Raw genomic sequence first — 15,690 nt, 5'->3', positions numbered from 1 at the left:
CGACTCAGTCGCCAATTTCAGCCACACGAGTGGTCTTTGAATCCCTCAGTTGCGACCAAGATCTTCCGACAGTGGGGACAACCGTCAATAGATCTCTTTGCGTCGCATCTGAATTACAAGGTGCGCAACTTCTGTTCTCTACACAACCAGAAGAACCACCCAGCCAAGGACGCCTTTGCTCGCCCTTGGAACTCAGGCCTACTCTATGCGTACCCTCCAATACCGCTTATCACCAAGACGCTGGTGAAACTGCAACAGGACAAAGGGACAATGATACTCATAGCCCCGTATTGGCCTCGACAAGTATGGTTTCCCACACTGCTAGACCTGTCAATCAGGGATCCAGTTCGCCTGGGAGTACCTCCCGATCTCATTACTCAGCATCAGGGTCGGTTGCGCCATCCCAACCTCCAATCTCTATCCCTGACAGCATGGATGTTGAAAGCCTAATCCTACAATCCCTTGATCTTTCAACTGATGTTTCTCAAGTACTTATAGCCTCCCGTAAACCCTCCACACGAAGAAATTATTCTTACAAGTGGAAGCGGTTTACTTCTTGGTGTAAGCAAAAGCACATAGATCCTTTCACTTGCCCCACTACTTCTCTATTAGATTATTTGTACCATCTTTCAGACTCAGGTCTGCAGACATCATCAATCAGAGTGCATCTCAGCGCAATCTCCGCTTACCACACCAAGATAGGGGATGCACCTATATCCACACAACCTCTCGTCACTAGATTCATGAGAGGTCTCAATCACCTTAAGCCACCGATTCGGCCTCCGGCTACTCAATGGGATCTGAATCTGGTTTTAACAAGGTTAATGCATTCTCCTTTCGAACCTATAGATTCCTGTGACCTTAAATATCTCACATGGAAAACTATTTTCCTCATAGCCATCACATCAGCTAGGAGGGTTAGTGAGTTACAAGCACTTGTCACATACGAACCTTATACAAAGTTTCTCCATGACAGAGTGGTTCTCCGAACACACCCAAAATTCCTCCCTAAGGTAGTTACGGAATTCCACTTGAATCAAACAATAGTTTTACCCACATTCTTTCCTAGACCTCACTCTCACCAAGGGGAAAGAGCTTTACACACTTTGGACTGCAAACGTGCATTGTCTTTTTATTTGAATCGCACTACATCCCTTAGAAAATCCAATCAGCTTTTTGTCTCTTATGATCCAAATAAGCCAGGTAAAGCAGTGGGAAAACATACTCTATCCAATTGGTTAGCAGATTGTATACAATTCTGCTACGGAAAAGCAGGCCTTCCTCTCCAAGGGCGAGTAAAGGCACATTCAGTAAGAGCCATGTCAACTTCAGTAGCACATTTTCGTTCAGTGCCAATTATTGACATTTGTAAAGCAGCAACATGGAGTTCTCTTCACACCTTTGCAGCTCATTACTGTTTGGACAAGGAAGGAAGACAGGATTCAGCCTATGGACAATCTGTCTTAAAGAACTTGTTTCCTGTTTAATCCCAACTCCTTCTACATCCATCCTGCTGTATTCTTCGGCTGATTCATTTCTTAAACACGGTATTCCAGTTACCTGCATGGACAATGACTCAGCCTCTAGCTTGCTAATCACCCATATGTGAGGACTAGCATCCTGCTTGTCCTGGGATAAAGCAAAATTGCTTACCTTGTAATAGGTGTTATCCCAGGACAGCAGGATGTAGTCCTCACGAAACCCACCCGCCACCCCGCGGAGTTGGGCATCGGATTTTAGTTTCTTATTGGCTAACGCTTCTTGCTACATACAAGACTGGAGTGAGACCCCTGTGGCAGGGAATATCATGGCATGCCGGGCATGCTCAGTAGCCTCAGGCAGCCAAATCAAAAGCTTCTAGAAACTTGCCAGAAGTTTTTCCCGCTTAAGGGCTCCGTGAATGACGTCACCCATATGTGAGGACTACATCCTGCTGTCCTGGGATAACACCTATTACAAGGTAAGCAATTTTGCTATATCTCAAATCAACTTTCTAAATTTCCTTTACCTTCATATAAAGATTCTGAACCCACCTACACATGGACAGAATTCACCTTGGTTACAGAGGAAACCATACAAACTATCATTAGAAAACAAAACCCCTCCAATTCCCCTAATAATCCCTGCTCTGGCGCTTTCTTTAAAGCATTAGGCCCACATGCTAGCAACTTCTTAGCACAATTAGTGAACCAATCTTTAGAATCAGGCTCTTTTCCATCTTCTCTCAAAAAAACCTCCATATTACCGATCTTGAAAAACAAATCTAAGGAAGACTTCGATCTCAGTAACTCCAGACCCATTGCCACATTAACATCACTGGCCAAATTAATTGAATCAGCAGTGCTATCCCAACTATCAGAATATTTATCAGACAATGACATATTACATACAAACCAACATGGATTTCGTAAAGGCCACTCCACCGAGACTCTTCTTCTGACTTCTTTCGATTCTATATTTCGGGCTTTTGACTCTTACACAGATCACATTATTGTTTTCTTAGATATATCAGCAGCATTTGATACCATTGATCACCAAATTCTTATTTCCATTCTTAAATCTATAGGTATTACAGGCACCGTATTACAATGGTTCATTTCATTTCTAACTGACCGTATTCAACAAGTTACTATAAATAATCATTCCTCCGATACATACTCCATTGCATCAGGTGTTCCACAGGGTTCCTCTTTATCTCCTATTCTTTTCAATATCTATCTGTTACCTCTCTGTCACATATTAGCCTCTCTTAACATAAAATTCAAAATCTACGCTGACGATATACAATTCATGGTGCCATATAACATCTCCTGGTCCCATACATTATCTTTAGTATCATTATATCTCACAACCATCGATACCTGGCTTTCCCACAACCGTTTGAAATTAAATCCAAATAAAACAGAAATAGTTCACCTCTCATCAATAACTGATTCATCTATAGGTCCCCCTTCTCAACTTATATTCAATGGAACAACTATCCCCATATCAAAATCCGCAAAAAACTTAGGCATAACCATCAATACAGACCTTTCTTTAAAACAGCATATATCTGTATTAACTAGGAATTCTTTCTACAAACTTCAACTCTTAAAACGTCTACGTCCTCTACTTTTCTTTCATGACTTTCGGACCATTCTTCAATCACTCATCTTCTCCGGACTGGATTACTGTAATTCTCTATACATAGGTCTCCCAGAAAACACACTTCATTCACTTCAATTAATCCAAAATGCAGCAGCACGTATCCTAACAAATTCTTCAAAAAAAAATCATATCACCCCAATACTTCAATCTTTACATTGGTTACCAGTCAAATACAGAATACAGTTTAAAATTCTATCCATTATACACTCTCTCATTCATACCCCTAACTCAGTTACTTTATGCACTATCCTCCGCATTTATAAACCTACCAGACACCTAAGGTCAATGGACAAAAATCTTCTTGATATCCCATCACCTCGACAAGCCCGCTTAGATATTACTAGAAAAAGAGCTTTTTCAGTCATAGGTCCCATTTTATGGAATTCATTACCAGATTCCATCAGATCCATACCCAACGCCAAACAATTCAAAAAATCTTTAAAAACACATTTATTTCAAATTGCATTTCATATACCACCCACCAAATAATGCATCATATTCCCAGTTTTGGCACCTGATCCCGATTCTTTTCACTTGCTTTCTGATTTGTTTAAATTACCTATTTTATTTTAATTTTATTTTATGTTAATGAATAATTTTTGTAATTTTTTATATCTTCTATAACTAAGTTATCTTTAAGTAACCTTTACTTTAGTTTTTTATTAGTTTTTATCCCTTTTATTTGATATTTGTAAACCGTTTTGATTAAACACTGTTTGTAAAGACGGTATAGAAATATTTTTAAATAAATAAATAAAATGATGTCTAGATCTGTTTCCTGGGTGGTAACTCCTAATATGGAACCTAACATCGTGTAACTACAGCAACGGTTATTTTTCCCTATATGCATCACCTTGCACTTGTCCACATTAAATTTCATCTGCCATTTGGATGCCCAATCTTCCAGTCTTGCAAGGTCCTCCTGTAATGTATCACAGTCTGCTTGTGATTTAACTACTCTGAATAATTTTGTATCATCCGCAGATTTGATAACCTCACTTGTCGTATTCCTTTCCAGATCATTTATATATATATTGAAAAGCACCGATCCAAGTACAGATCCCTGAGGCACTCCACTGTTTACCCTTTTCCACTGAGAAAATTGACCATTTAATCCTACTCTCTGTTTCCTGTCTTTTAACCAGTTTGTAATCCACGAAAGGACATCGCCTCCTATCCCATGACTTTTTAGTTTTCTTAGAAGCCTCTCATGAGGGACTTTGTCAAACGCCTTCTGAAAATCCAAATACACTACATCTACCGGTTCACCTTTATCCACATGTTTATTAACTCCTTCAAAAAAATGAAGCAGATTTGTGAGGCAAGACTTCCCTTGGGTAAATCCATGTTGACTTTGTTCCATTAAACCATGTCTTGCTATATTCTCTACGATTTTGTTCTTGAGAATAGTTTCTACTATTTTTCCCGGCACTGAAGTCAGACTCACTGGTCTATAGTTTCCCGGATCGCCCCTGGAGCCTTTTTTAAATATTGGGGCTACATTGGCCACCCTCCAGTCTTCAGGTACAATGGATGATTTTAATGATAGGTTACAAATTTTAACTAATAGATCAGAAATTTCATTTTTTAGTTCCTTCAGTACCCTAGGATGCATACCATCCGGACCAGGTGATTTGCTACTCCTTAGTTTGTCAGTCTTTCTTACTTCTTCTTCCAGGTTCACAGTGATTTCGTTCAGTTCGTCTGACTCATCACCCTTGAAAACCATCTTCGGAACTGGTATCTCCCCAACATCCTCATTAGTAAACAGGGAAGCAAAGAATGGCCTACACACCTTCCTAGCCTTCCTACCTTTTTCTTTCTCCTTCCCGACCCCAGCTACCATTTTTTTTGTTTTTGTTTTTAAACGTACCTGCTCCTTCTGAGCAGAAGTAAGTTATGCATGCTGGCCCACTGCCAGCGCCCGCTTCCCTGGGAAGGGCCTAATGGCTGCTGTCCTGGCCAGCCCCTGCCCAGACCACGCCCCCGGCCGGCACTTCTGCATGTACTGGGGGATACGCATGTGACTGGGCCATTTTAAAAGATGCACTCAGCCTGACCACGTGCATATCCCCCGATTTTAGTGTGCGCAGTGCTTTAAAAATTTACCCTAAAGTGTACTGCCCGTTTTCTCCCAGCATCTCCCCCCTTAAGATCAGCAATTAAATACACACATTCAGAAAATCACACTTCATCAGCTGGGCCACAGAAAGAATCCACCCTTGGGAGCTAGGGAGAAGGGGAAAAATGTGTGGAGACAGCCCCAGCAAATAAATACTTTTATGGCTCTTGGGGGACATCTGAACCCCAATATAAAGGGTTTATAGTTAGATCCAGAGCAATTGTAATTCCTTCAAATGTGATTCAGAAAGTCTGCTTCAGTGTTTTACTTATAGTAACATAGTAATGATGGTAGAAAAAGACCAAATGGTCTTTCCAATCTGTCCAGCAATCTTCTTATGGTAGTAACTGCTGCTCCATGCACGTTACCCCCATGTGTCTGTTAAGGGAAGTAACTGCCGCTCTGTGCAGGTTGCCCCATGTGTCTGTTAAGGGTAGTAACTGCTGCTCCGTGCAGGTTACCCCCATGTTTCTGTTAAGGGCAGTAACTGCTGCTCCATGCACGTTACCCTCATGTTTCTGTTAAGGGCAGTAACTGCTGCTCCATGCACGTTACCCCCATGTTTCTGTTAAGGGCAGTATCTGCCGCTCCGTGCAGGTTACCCCCATGTTTCTGTTAAGGGCAGTAACTGCTGCTCCATGCACGTTACCCCCATGTTTCTGTTAAGGGCAGTAACTGCCGCTCCGTGCAGGTTACCCCCATGTTTCTGTTAAGGGTAGTAACTGCCGCTCTGTGCAGGTTACCCCCATATTTCTGTTAAGGGTAGTAACTGCTGCTCCCTGCAGGTTACCCCCATGTTTCTGTTAAGGGCAGTAACTGCCGCTCCGTGCAGGTTACCCCCATGTGTCTGTTAAGGGCAGTAACTGCCGCTCCGTGCAGGTTACCCCCATGTTTCTGTTAAGGGTAATAACTGCCTCTCCGTGCAGGTTACCCCCATGTTTCTGTTAAGGACAGTAACTGCCGCTCCGTGCAGGTTATCCCCATGTTTCTGTTAAGGGCAGTAACTGCAGCTCCGTGCAGGTTACCCCCATGTGTCTGTTAAGGGCAGTATCTGCAGCTCCGTGCAGGTTACCCCCATGTGTCTGTTAAGGGCAGTAACTGCAGCTCCGTGCAGGTTACCCCCATGTGTCTGTTAAGGGCAGTAACTGCCGCTCCGTGCAGGTTACCCCCATGTTTCTGTTAAGGGCAGTAACTGCCGCTCCGTGCAGGTTACCCCCATGTTTCTGTTAAGGGTAGTAACTGCCGCTCCGTGCAGGTTATCCCCATGTTTCTGTTAAGGGTAGTAACTGCTTCTCCGTGCAGATTACCTTAAAATTAAACGGTGCCAGAACACCGGGTGCCTGCGCACAGGGATGCCACACACCATCACCACCGGGCTCCCTGAAATAACTAACAGTGATGAGAAAGACAGAAAGAAAGAAAAAAAGTGAAAGAATCCATCTGGAACTGAGAGGGGAGGGGCGGTGAGTGATCCTTGATTGGGAGACCCGCCCCCCCCCTCTGATGTCACTGAGGACTGTGACGGACGTTAAATGGCGCCAGAACACCAGGCGTCGCGCGCTGAAGGGGCGCTCCCCTTTCTGCATCCCGTAGTGTTAGCCATTCCCCATGTTCTTTATATCCCTTGTTAACAATCCCCATATTTAAATGTTTAATGTATTTGACAAAGGTAACGCATAAGTTCCTGCAAATTTTGTTTAAATGTAAACCGATGTGATATGTAAAATCGAACACCGGTATATAAAAGTAAATAAATAAATAAAATAAAATAAAAATTTCCCCCATGCACCCTTCTCTTCATTTCCAACCTCTAGCTTTTAGGGATCCGCAGTGTTTATCCCACGCCCCTTTGAATGTGTTTACTGTTTTTGTCCTCACCTCTTCCGCAAGGTCATTCCAGGCATCCACCACCCTCTCCGTGAAGAAATATTTCCTGATGTTTGTTCAGAGTCATCCCCCCCTGGAGTTTCATTGCGTGACCCCTAGTTTTACAGTTTCCTTTCCAACGGAAAAGGTTTGAAATTCCTGCATTATTAAACTCTTTCAGGTACATGAAGGTCAGTATCGTATCTCCCCTGCACCTTCTCTCTTAAGGTGTCCATGTTTAGATCCTTCAGCCTCTCTTTATACCCCACACCATTTTGGTCGACCTTCTCTGGGCCTCTTCCATCCTGTCTATTCTTTTTGACATACGGGCTCCAAAACTGAACACAGTATGCTAAGTGAGGTCTCACTAAGGACCTGCACAAGAGCATTTTCACCTCCTTATTCCTGCTGATAATTATTCCTTTCTCTATGCAGCCCAGCATTCTTCTGGCTTTAGCTAGCGCCTTGTCACATTGCTTCACCAACTTCAGATCCCCGGACACTATCACCCCAAGGTCCCTTTCCCAGTCTGTGCACGTTAGTCTTTCACTACAGACTGGGAGAGAGGGACCTTGGGATGATGGTGTCTGACGATCTGAAGACAGTGAAGCAATGTGACAAGGCAATAGCTAAAGCCAGAACAATGCTGACTGCACAGAGAGAAGAATAACCAGCAGGGAAAAGGAGGTGATAATGCCCTTATACAGGTCTTTGGTGAGGCCTTTCTGGTCTGTGCATCTAAGTCCTATATCAGCACATCATTTGCAGTCAACCATTATCGCATCTAATGGCATCTCCATTCATGAAAGGCTTATGGAATAGAAACTTCCAATTTCCTGTTACATACAAACATAGAAACATAGAAATGACGGCAGAAGAAGACCAAATGGCCCATCCAGTCTGCCCAGCAAGCTTCACACACTTTTTTCTCTCATACTTATCTGTTTCTCTTAGCTCTTGGTTCTATTTCCCTTCCACCCCCACCATTAATGTAGAAAGCAGTGATGGAGCTGCATCCAAGTGAATATCTAGCTGATAAGTTAGGGGTAGTAGGGGTAGTAACCGCCGCAATAAGCAAGCTACACCCATGCTTATTTGATTTACCCAGACTATGTTATACAGCCCTTATTGGTTGTTTTTCTTCTCCCCTGCTTTGAAGCAGGGAGCTATGCTGGATATGCTTGAAGTATCAGTTTATTCTTCTCCCATGCTGTTGAAGCAGAGAGCCATGCTGGATATGCATCGAAAGTGAAGTATCAGGCACATTTGGTTTGGGGTAGTAACCGCCGTAACAAGCCAGCTACTCCCCGCTTTGTGAGTGCGAACCCTTTTTTCTTCTCCCCTGCCGTTGAAGCAGAGAGCTCTGCTGGATGTGTGTAGTATCAGTTTTTTCTTCTCCCCTGCCGTTGAAGCAGAGAACTATGCTGTATTTGCATAGAAATTGAAGTAACAGGCTTATTTGGTTTGGGGTAGTAACCGCCGTAACAAGCCAGCTACTCCCCCCTTTGTGAGTGCAGATCCTTTATTCCACATTTCCTCTTGCTGTTGAAGCTAGAATGATGTTGGAGTCACAGTAAGCATGTGTACGTTTATTGAATAAGGGTATTGTCTCCAGGCATTAGCCATCATTCTGGCGAGTCACCCACTCTTCATTGGCGGCCTCCTGACTTTATGGATCCACAGTGTTTATCCCACGCCCCTTTGAAGTCCTTCACAGTTCTGGTCTTCACCACATCCTTCGGAAGGGCATTCCAGGCATCCACCACCCTTTCCGTGAAGAAATACTTCCTAACATTGGTTCTGAATCTTCCTCCCTGGAGCTTCAAATCGTGACCCCTGGTTCTGCTGATTTTTTTCCTACGGAAAAGGTTTGTCGTTGTCTTTGGATCATTAAAACCTTTCAAGTATCTGAAAGTCTGTATCATATCGCCTCTGCTCCTCCTTTCCTCCAGGGTGTACATATTTAGATTCTTCAATCTCTCCTCGTACGTCATCCGATGAAGATCCTCCACCTTCCTGGTCGCCCTTCTCTGTACCGCTTCCATCTTGTCTTTGTCTTTTTGTAGATACGGTCTCCAGAACTGAACACAGTACTCCAGGTGAGGCCTCACCAAGGACCTGTACAAGGGAATAATCACTTCCCTTTTCTTACTCGATATTCCTCTCTCTATGCAGCCCAGCATTCTTCTGGCTTTTGCTATAGCCTTGTCGCATTGTTTCACAGACTTCATATCATTTGACACTATCACCCCAAGGTCCCTCTCCTGCTCCGTGCACATCAGCCTTTCCCCCCCATCGAATACAGTTCATTCGGGTTTCCACTCCCCATATGCATGACTTTGCACTTCTTGGCATTGAATCTCAGCTGCCATATCTTCGACCACTCCTCCAGTTTCCTTAGATCCCGTCTCATTCTCTCCACTCCTTCCGGCGTGTCCACTCTGTTGCAGATCTTAGTGTCATCCGCGAAAAGACAAACCTTGCCTTCTATCCCGTCCGCAATGTCGCTCACAAAGATATTGAACAGGACCGGTCCCAACACCGATCCTTGCGGTACACCACTTAAAACCGCTCTCTCTTCAGAGAAGGTTCCATTTACCATCACACATTGTCTTCTGTCCGTCAACCAATTTGCAATCCAGGTCACCACCTCGGCACTCACTCCCAAGCTTCTCGTTTTATTCACCAGTCTCCTGTGCGGAACCGTGTCAAAAGCTTTGCTGAAATCCAAGTATATGATATCGAGCGCTCTTCCTCGATCCAATTCCTTGGTTACCCCAGTCAAAAAAGTCAATCAGATTTGTCTGACAGGATCTTCCCCTGGTGAATCCATGTTGCCTCTGGTCCATCAATTCTCCGGACTGTAGATAGGTCACTATTCTCTCTTTCAGCAGTGACTCCATTACTTTTCCCACCACCGAAGTGAGGCTGACTGGTCTGTAGTTGCCAGCCTCCTCCCTGTTCCCACTCTTGTGAAGCGGGACCACCACCGCTCTTCTCCAATCACTCGGCACCACTCCCGTTTCTAGGGATCTATTGAACAGGTCACACAGTGGAGCCGCCAGAACATCTCTGAGCTCCCTCAATATCCTTGGATGAATCCCATCAGGCCCCATGGCTTTGTCCACTTTCAGGTTCTTTAGCTCTTCCCACACATTTTCTACTGTAAAAGGATTTTCATCTATTCCACTTCCCACCAGTTTTTTGTTGTGTAGAGATGGTCCTTCTCCAGGGTCTTCTTTAGTGAACACAGAGCTGAAGTATTCGTTTAATATTTCTGCCATTTCTTCGTCTCTCTGCACACATTGATCCTTTCCTCCTTTCAGTCTCACTATACCACTTTGGATCTTTCTCTTTTCGCTGATGTATCTGAAAAATGTTTTGTCACCATTTTTTATCTCCTTGGCAATCCTCTCTTCCGCTTGACTTTTTGCCAACTTGATTAATTTCTTCGTCTCCCTCAGTTGAAACAAATATTCTTCTTTGTGCTCCTCCCTTTGGGATCTTTTATATTTCTTGAATGCTGTTCTTTTAGCTTTAATTTTGTCAGCCACCTCCTTTGACAACCAGATAGGTTTCAATTTTCTTTTGCTTTTCTTTACATTTCTAACGTATAGAGCAGTTGCCTTGGCGATTGCTCCTTTTAGATTGGTCCACTGCTGATCCACATCTCTCTCGTTCTCCCATCCTTTAAGTTCTTCCTCCAGGTACTTCCCCATTTCCTCAAAGTCTGTGTTTTTGAACTGTAAAACTCGGGTCTTTGTGGTTCTTTTCCCTATTCTTTTAGTGATATTAAACCATACCGTTTGATGATCACTGCTGCTGAGGTGGGTACCCACCTGGACATCTGAGACATTATCTGCATTAGTGAGCACTAAGTCGAGTATAGCTCCTTCTCTGGTGGGTTCCAACACCATTTGTTTGAACAAAGATTACTTGCATGGCATCCCACTATCGCTCTGCTATTTTTAGTTTCTGCAGATGGGATTTTCCAGTCTACATCTGGCATATTAAAGTCACCCACGATCACCACTTCTCCCTTCTTACCTATCTTACCTATCTTATGGATGTACTCTCAACACACCTTACGAGCCTATGGAACTGGCAGAACTAAAATTCTGCCAGTTCCATAGTCAGTCCCCTCAGCTTGCAGAATAAGTGAGATTCTCATTAGACTCCTGTTCTCTTTATCTACAGCTTCCACAATACACTAGTGCTACAGACACACGAAAAGTTCTTCTCAAAGTATGTTTCAATTTTCCACTTAAATCAATCCATAGTACTGCCAGCTTCTTCCAAGATATGTTCACAAGGGAGAACAGGACCTGCATACACTGGATTGAAGAGAACGCAACTCGTTGTCAGACTACCCAATTGTCTCTTTTGACCATAACAGATTGGGAATTTCAGGGGCCAAAAGAAATCATCCATTTGGCTGGTGAGTTGTATATCTCACTGTTATGGGCTAGGAGGAATATACCTGACACAGTGAAAGCTCCTCAAGTAAGAGCTATGGTGTCAAAAGTAACCTTCCATTCGATCCTCTGTCCAACTTTTAACATCTCACTACTGCCTAGGCAATGTGACTTACAGAGATGGTACATTTGGTCAAGCAGTTCTGCAAACGTTTTTCAGTTAAGCATGAACTCTTCTGTAACCTAGTTCTCGGTTGCTGAAATTTAATAAGATTCCAGGTAACTCTCATCTTAGGATTCCCCTAGTAGTGTGGCTAAATTGATTTTGCTTGTCAATAGAGAAAGCGAGTTGCTTATCTGTAACAGGATTGTTCCGTAGACAGTAGGACAAATGAGCCATACCTGCCCATGCACCTTCCCAAAGAGACACTTTTCTGTTAAGCACTAAGGAGTCTTGAGGCAGTGCCTGTGCAAGAGCACCTGCACGTGCTCAGAAAAGCCACCTGCACGTGCTCAGAAAAGCCACCTGCACGTGCTCAGAAAAGCCACCTGCACGTGCTCAGAAAAGCCACCTGCACGTGCTCAGAAAAGCCACCTGCACGTGCTCAGAAAAGCCACCTGCACGTGCTCAGAAAAGCCACCTGCACGTGCTCAGAAAAACCATCTGCACGTGCTCAGAAAAGCCACCTGCACGTGCTCAGAAAAACCATCTGGGATCTTGAGCTCTGAGAGAGAGCTGGACTGTGTCAGCGTCATCACCCACTAGTTGGTCTTATTTGTGCTGCTTCTATAGAAACTGAACCCCCAGCCTCCTTTACAGGTAAGCAATTCACTTTTCTTCTCAGGCTCCTATGCTATCCTCTGACAGGAGAAAAGATTATTGTTGAAGTAGTGCCTACAAGCCATGCATGAAGGGATAAACAGTGCCTAGCCAAGAATACCAATGCAAGTAACTTGCAGCCAGATGTATCATGCAGTCCTTGGTACAGGAAAGCATACTACTGTATTAGGAGCATCTGAAAAATCAGGAAAAGCACTAAAGGCTGCATTTCTGTTGATAGCTGGGTGAAAATGCATAGTTGCTCCTTAATGAATTTTGGAAGTATAAGATCCCTGGTGAGAACAAGAGGGGGCATGAAACCTGCGTGTGTGTGTGTTTATATCCATCTTTCTATCTATCTATCTATATTTATATATTTTGTGTGCGTTATAGATATCTATCCATATACACACACGCACTCCTAGCTTTATCCTGCAGGTTTTATGCACATCTGGTTCTCGCTATTTATCTATATAGGTGGATGAAATATAATGCTATTATTTAACGAAATACAGATTCCAGAAGAAATCTGTAACTCTACTACAACCTGCCGTGGAAGAAACCGGAAAACTTGCCGAGGTTTTACCCCAGCAGAAGTTATCACGTAAAACTTTGAAACTTCTGAAGATTGCCAAAAGAAACTGTCCCTCGTATGTGATTCGCCCCCTCCGGCTTTCCTGCTGTACGAGTCCTTATTTAAAGCAAGGCAATGTCTGCACATTCTCCATGGCAGGGATCCCAATGCTTTTAGTGTCAGCTGCTCTACAGTATGTCTAGCGTTGTGTACTTTATCATCTTTTGCTCAGAGAGAGATGTCTGTGGCATCCAAGAGGCCTCCACCTAATGAGACATTTTGTGTTTTTATATGTTTTGCACTTAATCTTTGCAGATTTCGCTAACACTTTTTTCCATAGCTATTTTCTAAAATTAGAGCTCACAACTTCTAACTTTCAGATCTCATATCATCTGCTAAAAAAATGTTGTCCCTTCACAGGAGGATCCAGTGGCTCTTCCAACGACAACCGGAATTATAGGTACAGCAACAGATATTACAACAGCGCTGTCACTCACGCCGACTATGAAATGCAAAGTCCTCAGGTACAGCAGCAGCAGCAGTTCTGCATTAATCTTATCTGCTCTGAGCTTTCCTCGCTGAGTTGTTGCAGACTCTTCCCTATGTCATTTTTGTTCTTACGATGAGAGAGACAGAGAATGGTATCTGTATGCTGGGGAGTTGGAAATGACCCTCATTGCTAAGAAAAGATCACATGGATTAACTTACTTCAGTTAGGAGAATCCTCAGAGCTATAATATATCAGGAACTTTTGTTATTTTGTAAGTGTACATTTCTGTTTTGGTTTTTTTCCATACTGTCTTGAATGATGGCAATGAAATAGTGTACTTCTGAGGAGGCCATGTGAAAAACATTACACTTTGTCTCTCTATGTATATGAAGGCATATACATGGCGTGGCAGTTCAGCTCGTAACAGCAGTGTTATGGCTGCTTTGTGCTTCCAGGAATAATCCGCCTGGAACAACTAGTACAACTCTAAATAGCATTGGGCACACTGGATGGACCAGTTTGTTCTTTGTGCCATCATTTGCTATGTTCCTAAATATGTCTCCTCTTCATCCACACAAATGGGTTATGCACTCCTACCAGCAGATAGAGACGGAGATCAAGAGTCGCTGATGAATCCCTCATATACTCTGCCTGCCAGTAGATAGCGGACATGCATTCCATTCTGTGCACTGGCGGCCTAGCTCGGCTTGGATGATCATGAAGGAGAGGCTGGTGGGTGGCTTCTGACGTGAAAGGATGTTTTCCCCTTCCTCAGCTGAACATGACCCAGTGAGGTGATAGCCGGTACTCACTCCCTCAGTTCAGCAGCTCCTGATCCTGTTGGTTGAGGCAGCTCCTGAGCAGAATTGAAGTTCGGAGGGGAGGAGGGGCGCTACCAGTAGGTGAAAGCTTGGTGTTCCCCTCCCTCCTGCTGATTTCCTGGGATGAGAAGTGAACTGTGGGTTCTGTTTTGTGCTCCTGAGATTGACAGATTGCTTTCCCTGCTGCTCCTGAAGATGGGCAGTGTTTGGGGATTTCCAGAGGAGATAGCTCACTCCCTTGGTTCTGCCGGTGAGGTTCTCGGGCGTCCACAGAGTGTCTTGGCTCTCCTTCCTCTGCTCTCCCTTCCCCACCGTCATTTTTGAATAAAGTTTATAGAAAAAAAATAGTCCCAGCAAGACTCCCTCGCTCCCTCTCTGTTTGGTCAGCAGCAGTGCACCCTGGTAGCGAGAGGCTAAGGGATCGGCCGCAGGGAATATTGTGGCTGCTTACCAGTGAAAGAGATTTTATTTTGGATTCCAGGTGCTGTAGCCACAATGGCAGGCGCAGTTTAAAAAAACCTTAAAGGTGGCTTTGGTCTAATTATGAGTGTGGGAGACGCACTGCTCTGAGCACCACGTGGCGAGGTGGTGGTTGCTGGTTGGGCTGCTTCTGGCAGCGTGCCATGCCTATGCGTTAGTCTAGAGCAGTGCTTCTCAACCTTTTTCCGGTCGGGACACACCTGACAGATGGTTCTCACATGCGTGACACACTGAACACATGATCGTCACGGGCTAAATGTAAACAAGCACTCTGCGTCCTCAGGAACCTGCTCCCCTCCCCCCAGGTCCCCAAACAATGGATGCAGAATGATTTCCCCATACAACTCACCATATAAAAAATATATTCTGGTACTGGTGCTATCTCAGTAACAGAAACACAAACTCCCTTATACCAGGCGCATTGTAAAATACAAAACCTGAAAAGAAAACAGCAAATGTGTCACATTCCTGCCAATACCATAGCAATACTAACCCCCAAGAACTCAGACAGCCATAGCCCTACCTATGAAAAGGCAGCAGTGCAGCACCATGCACGTCCTATTGAGAATGCGAAAACGCAACAAATAAGACTGGTACAGATCCCTACCTACTGGTAAAATACCTCACCTCACTCACACATACAGTTCCAACCTTCACCAATACAGAATAAAAGACCACAAATTACAAATGTGGAATGGAAACCTCAAAAAGCCCCTCTGCATGCAGTGCAGAACTGGAGAGCTAGAAACAGAAATACAACATCTCCTCCTACACTAAGCAGAGTACAAAGAGAGAAGAAATGCACATTCCCCAAACTGACGTATTATGGCTCTTGCACTCCGTCACTCCCCTCCCATGTCTCCATCATCCTTCACTTCTCCCAATTACTCCCTTTCAATCATCCGCTCACACATCCCTGCCCAGCATTCCTGACACCCCCCCCACATCCTCTTTC

At 44.0% G+C, this 15,690-nt stretch overlaps 1 protein-coding gene across 2 annotated transcripts in view; it reads left to right on the top strand.

The window, feature by feature from the left end:
* Window positions 1-15,690, top strand: part of LOC115075765 (dual specificity tyrosine-phosphorylation-regulated kinase 1B-like) — a 232,770-nt gene that overhangs the window by 197,327 nt on the left and 19,753 nt on the right. For both annotated transcript variants that reach the window (XM_029576504.1, XM_029576503.1), the window contains one exon: window positions 13,365-13,468. In XM_029576504.1, the coding sequence (XP_029432364.1) occupies window positions 13,365-13,468 (104 nt within the window). The remainder of the gene's footprint in view (window positions 1-13,364; window positions 13,469-15,690) is intronic.

The sequence above is a fragment of the Rhinatrema bivittatum genome, chromosome 14 (genome assembly GCF_901001135.1).
Source record: "Rhinatrema bivittatum chromosome 14, aRhiBiv1.1, whole genome shotgun sequence".
NCBI classification, from domain to species: domain Eukaryota; kingdom Metazoa; phylum Chordata; class Amphibia; order Gymnophiona; family Rhinatrematidae; genus Rhinatrema; species Rhinatrema bivittatum.
Note: the sequence above shows the minus strand (reverse complement) of the source record. Positions and strands in the feature narration are given on the sequence as shown.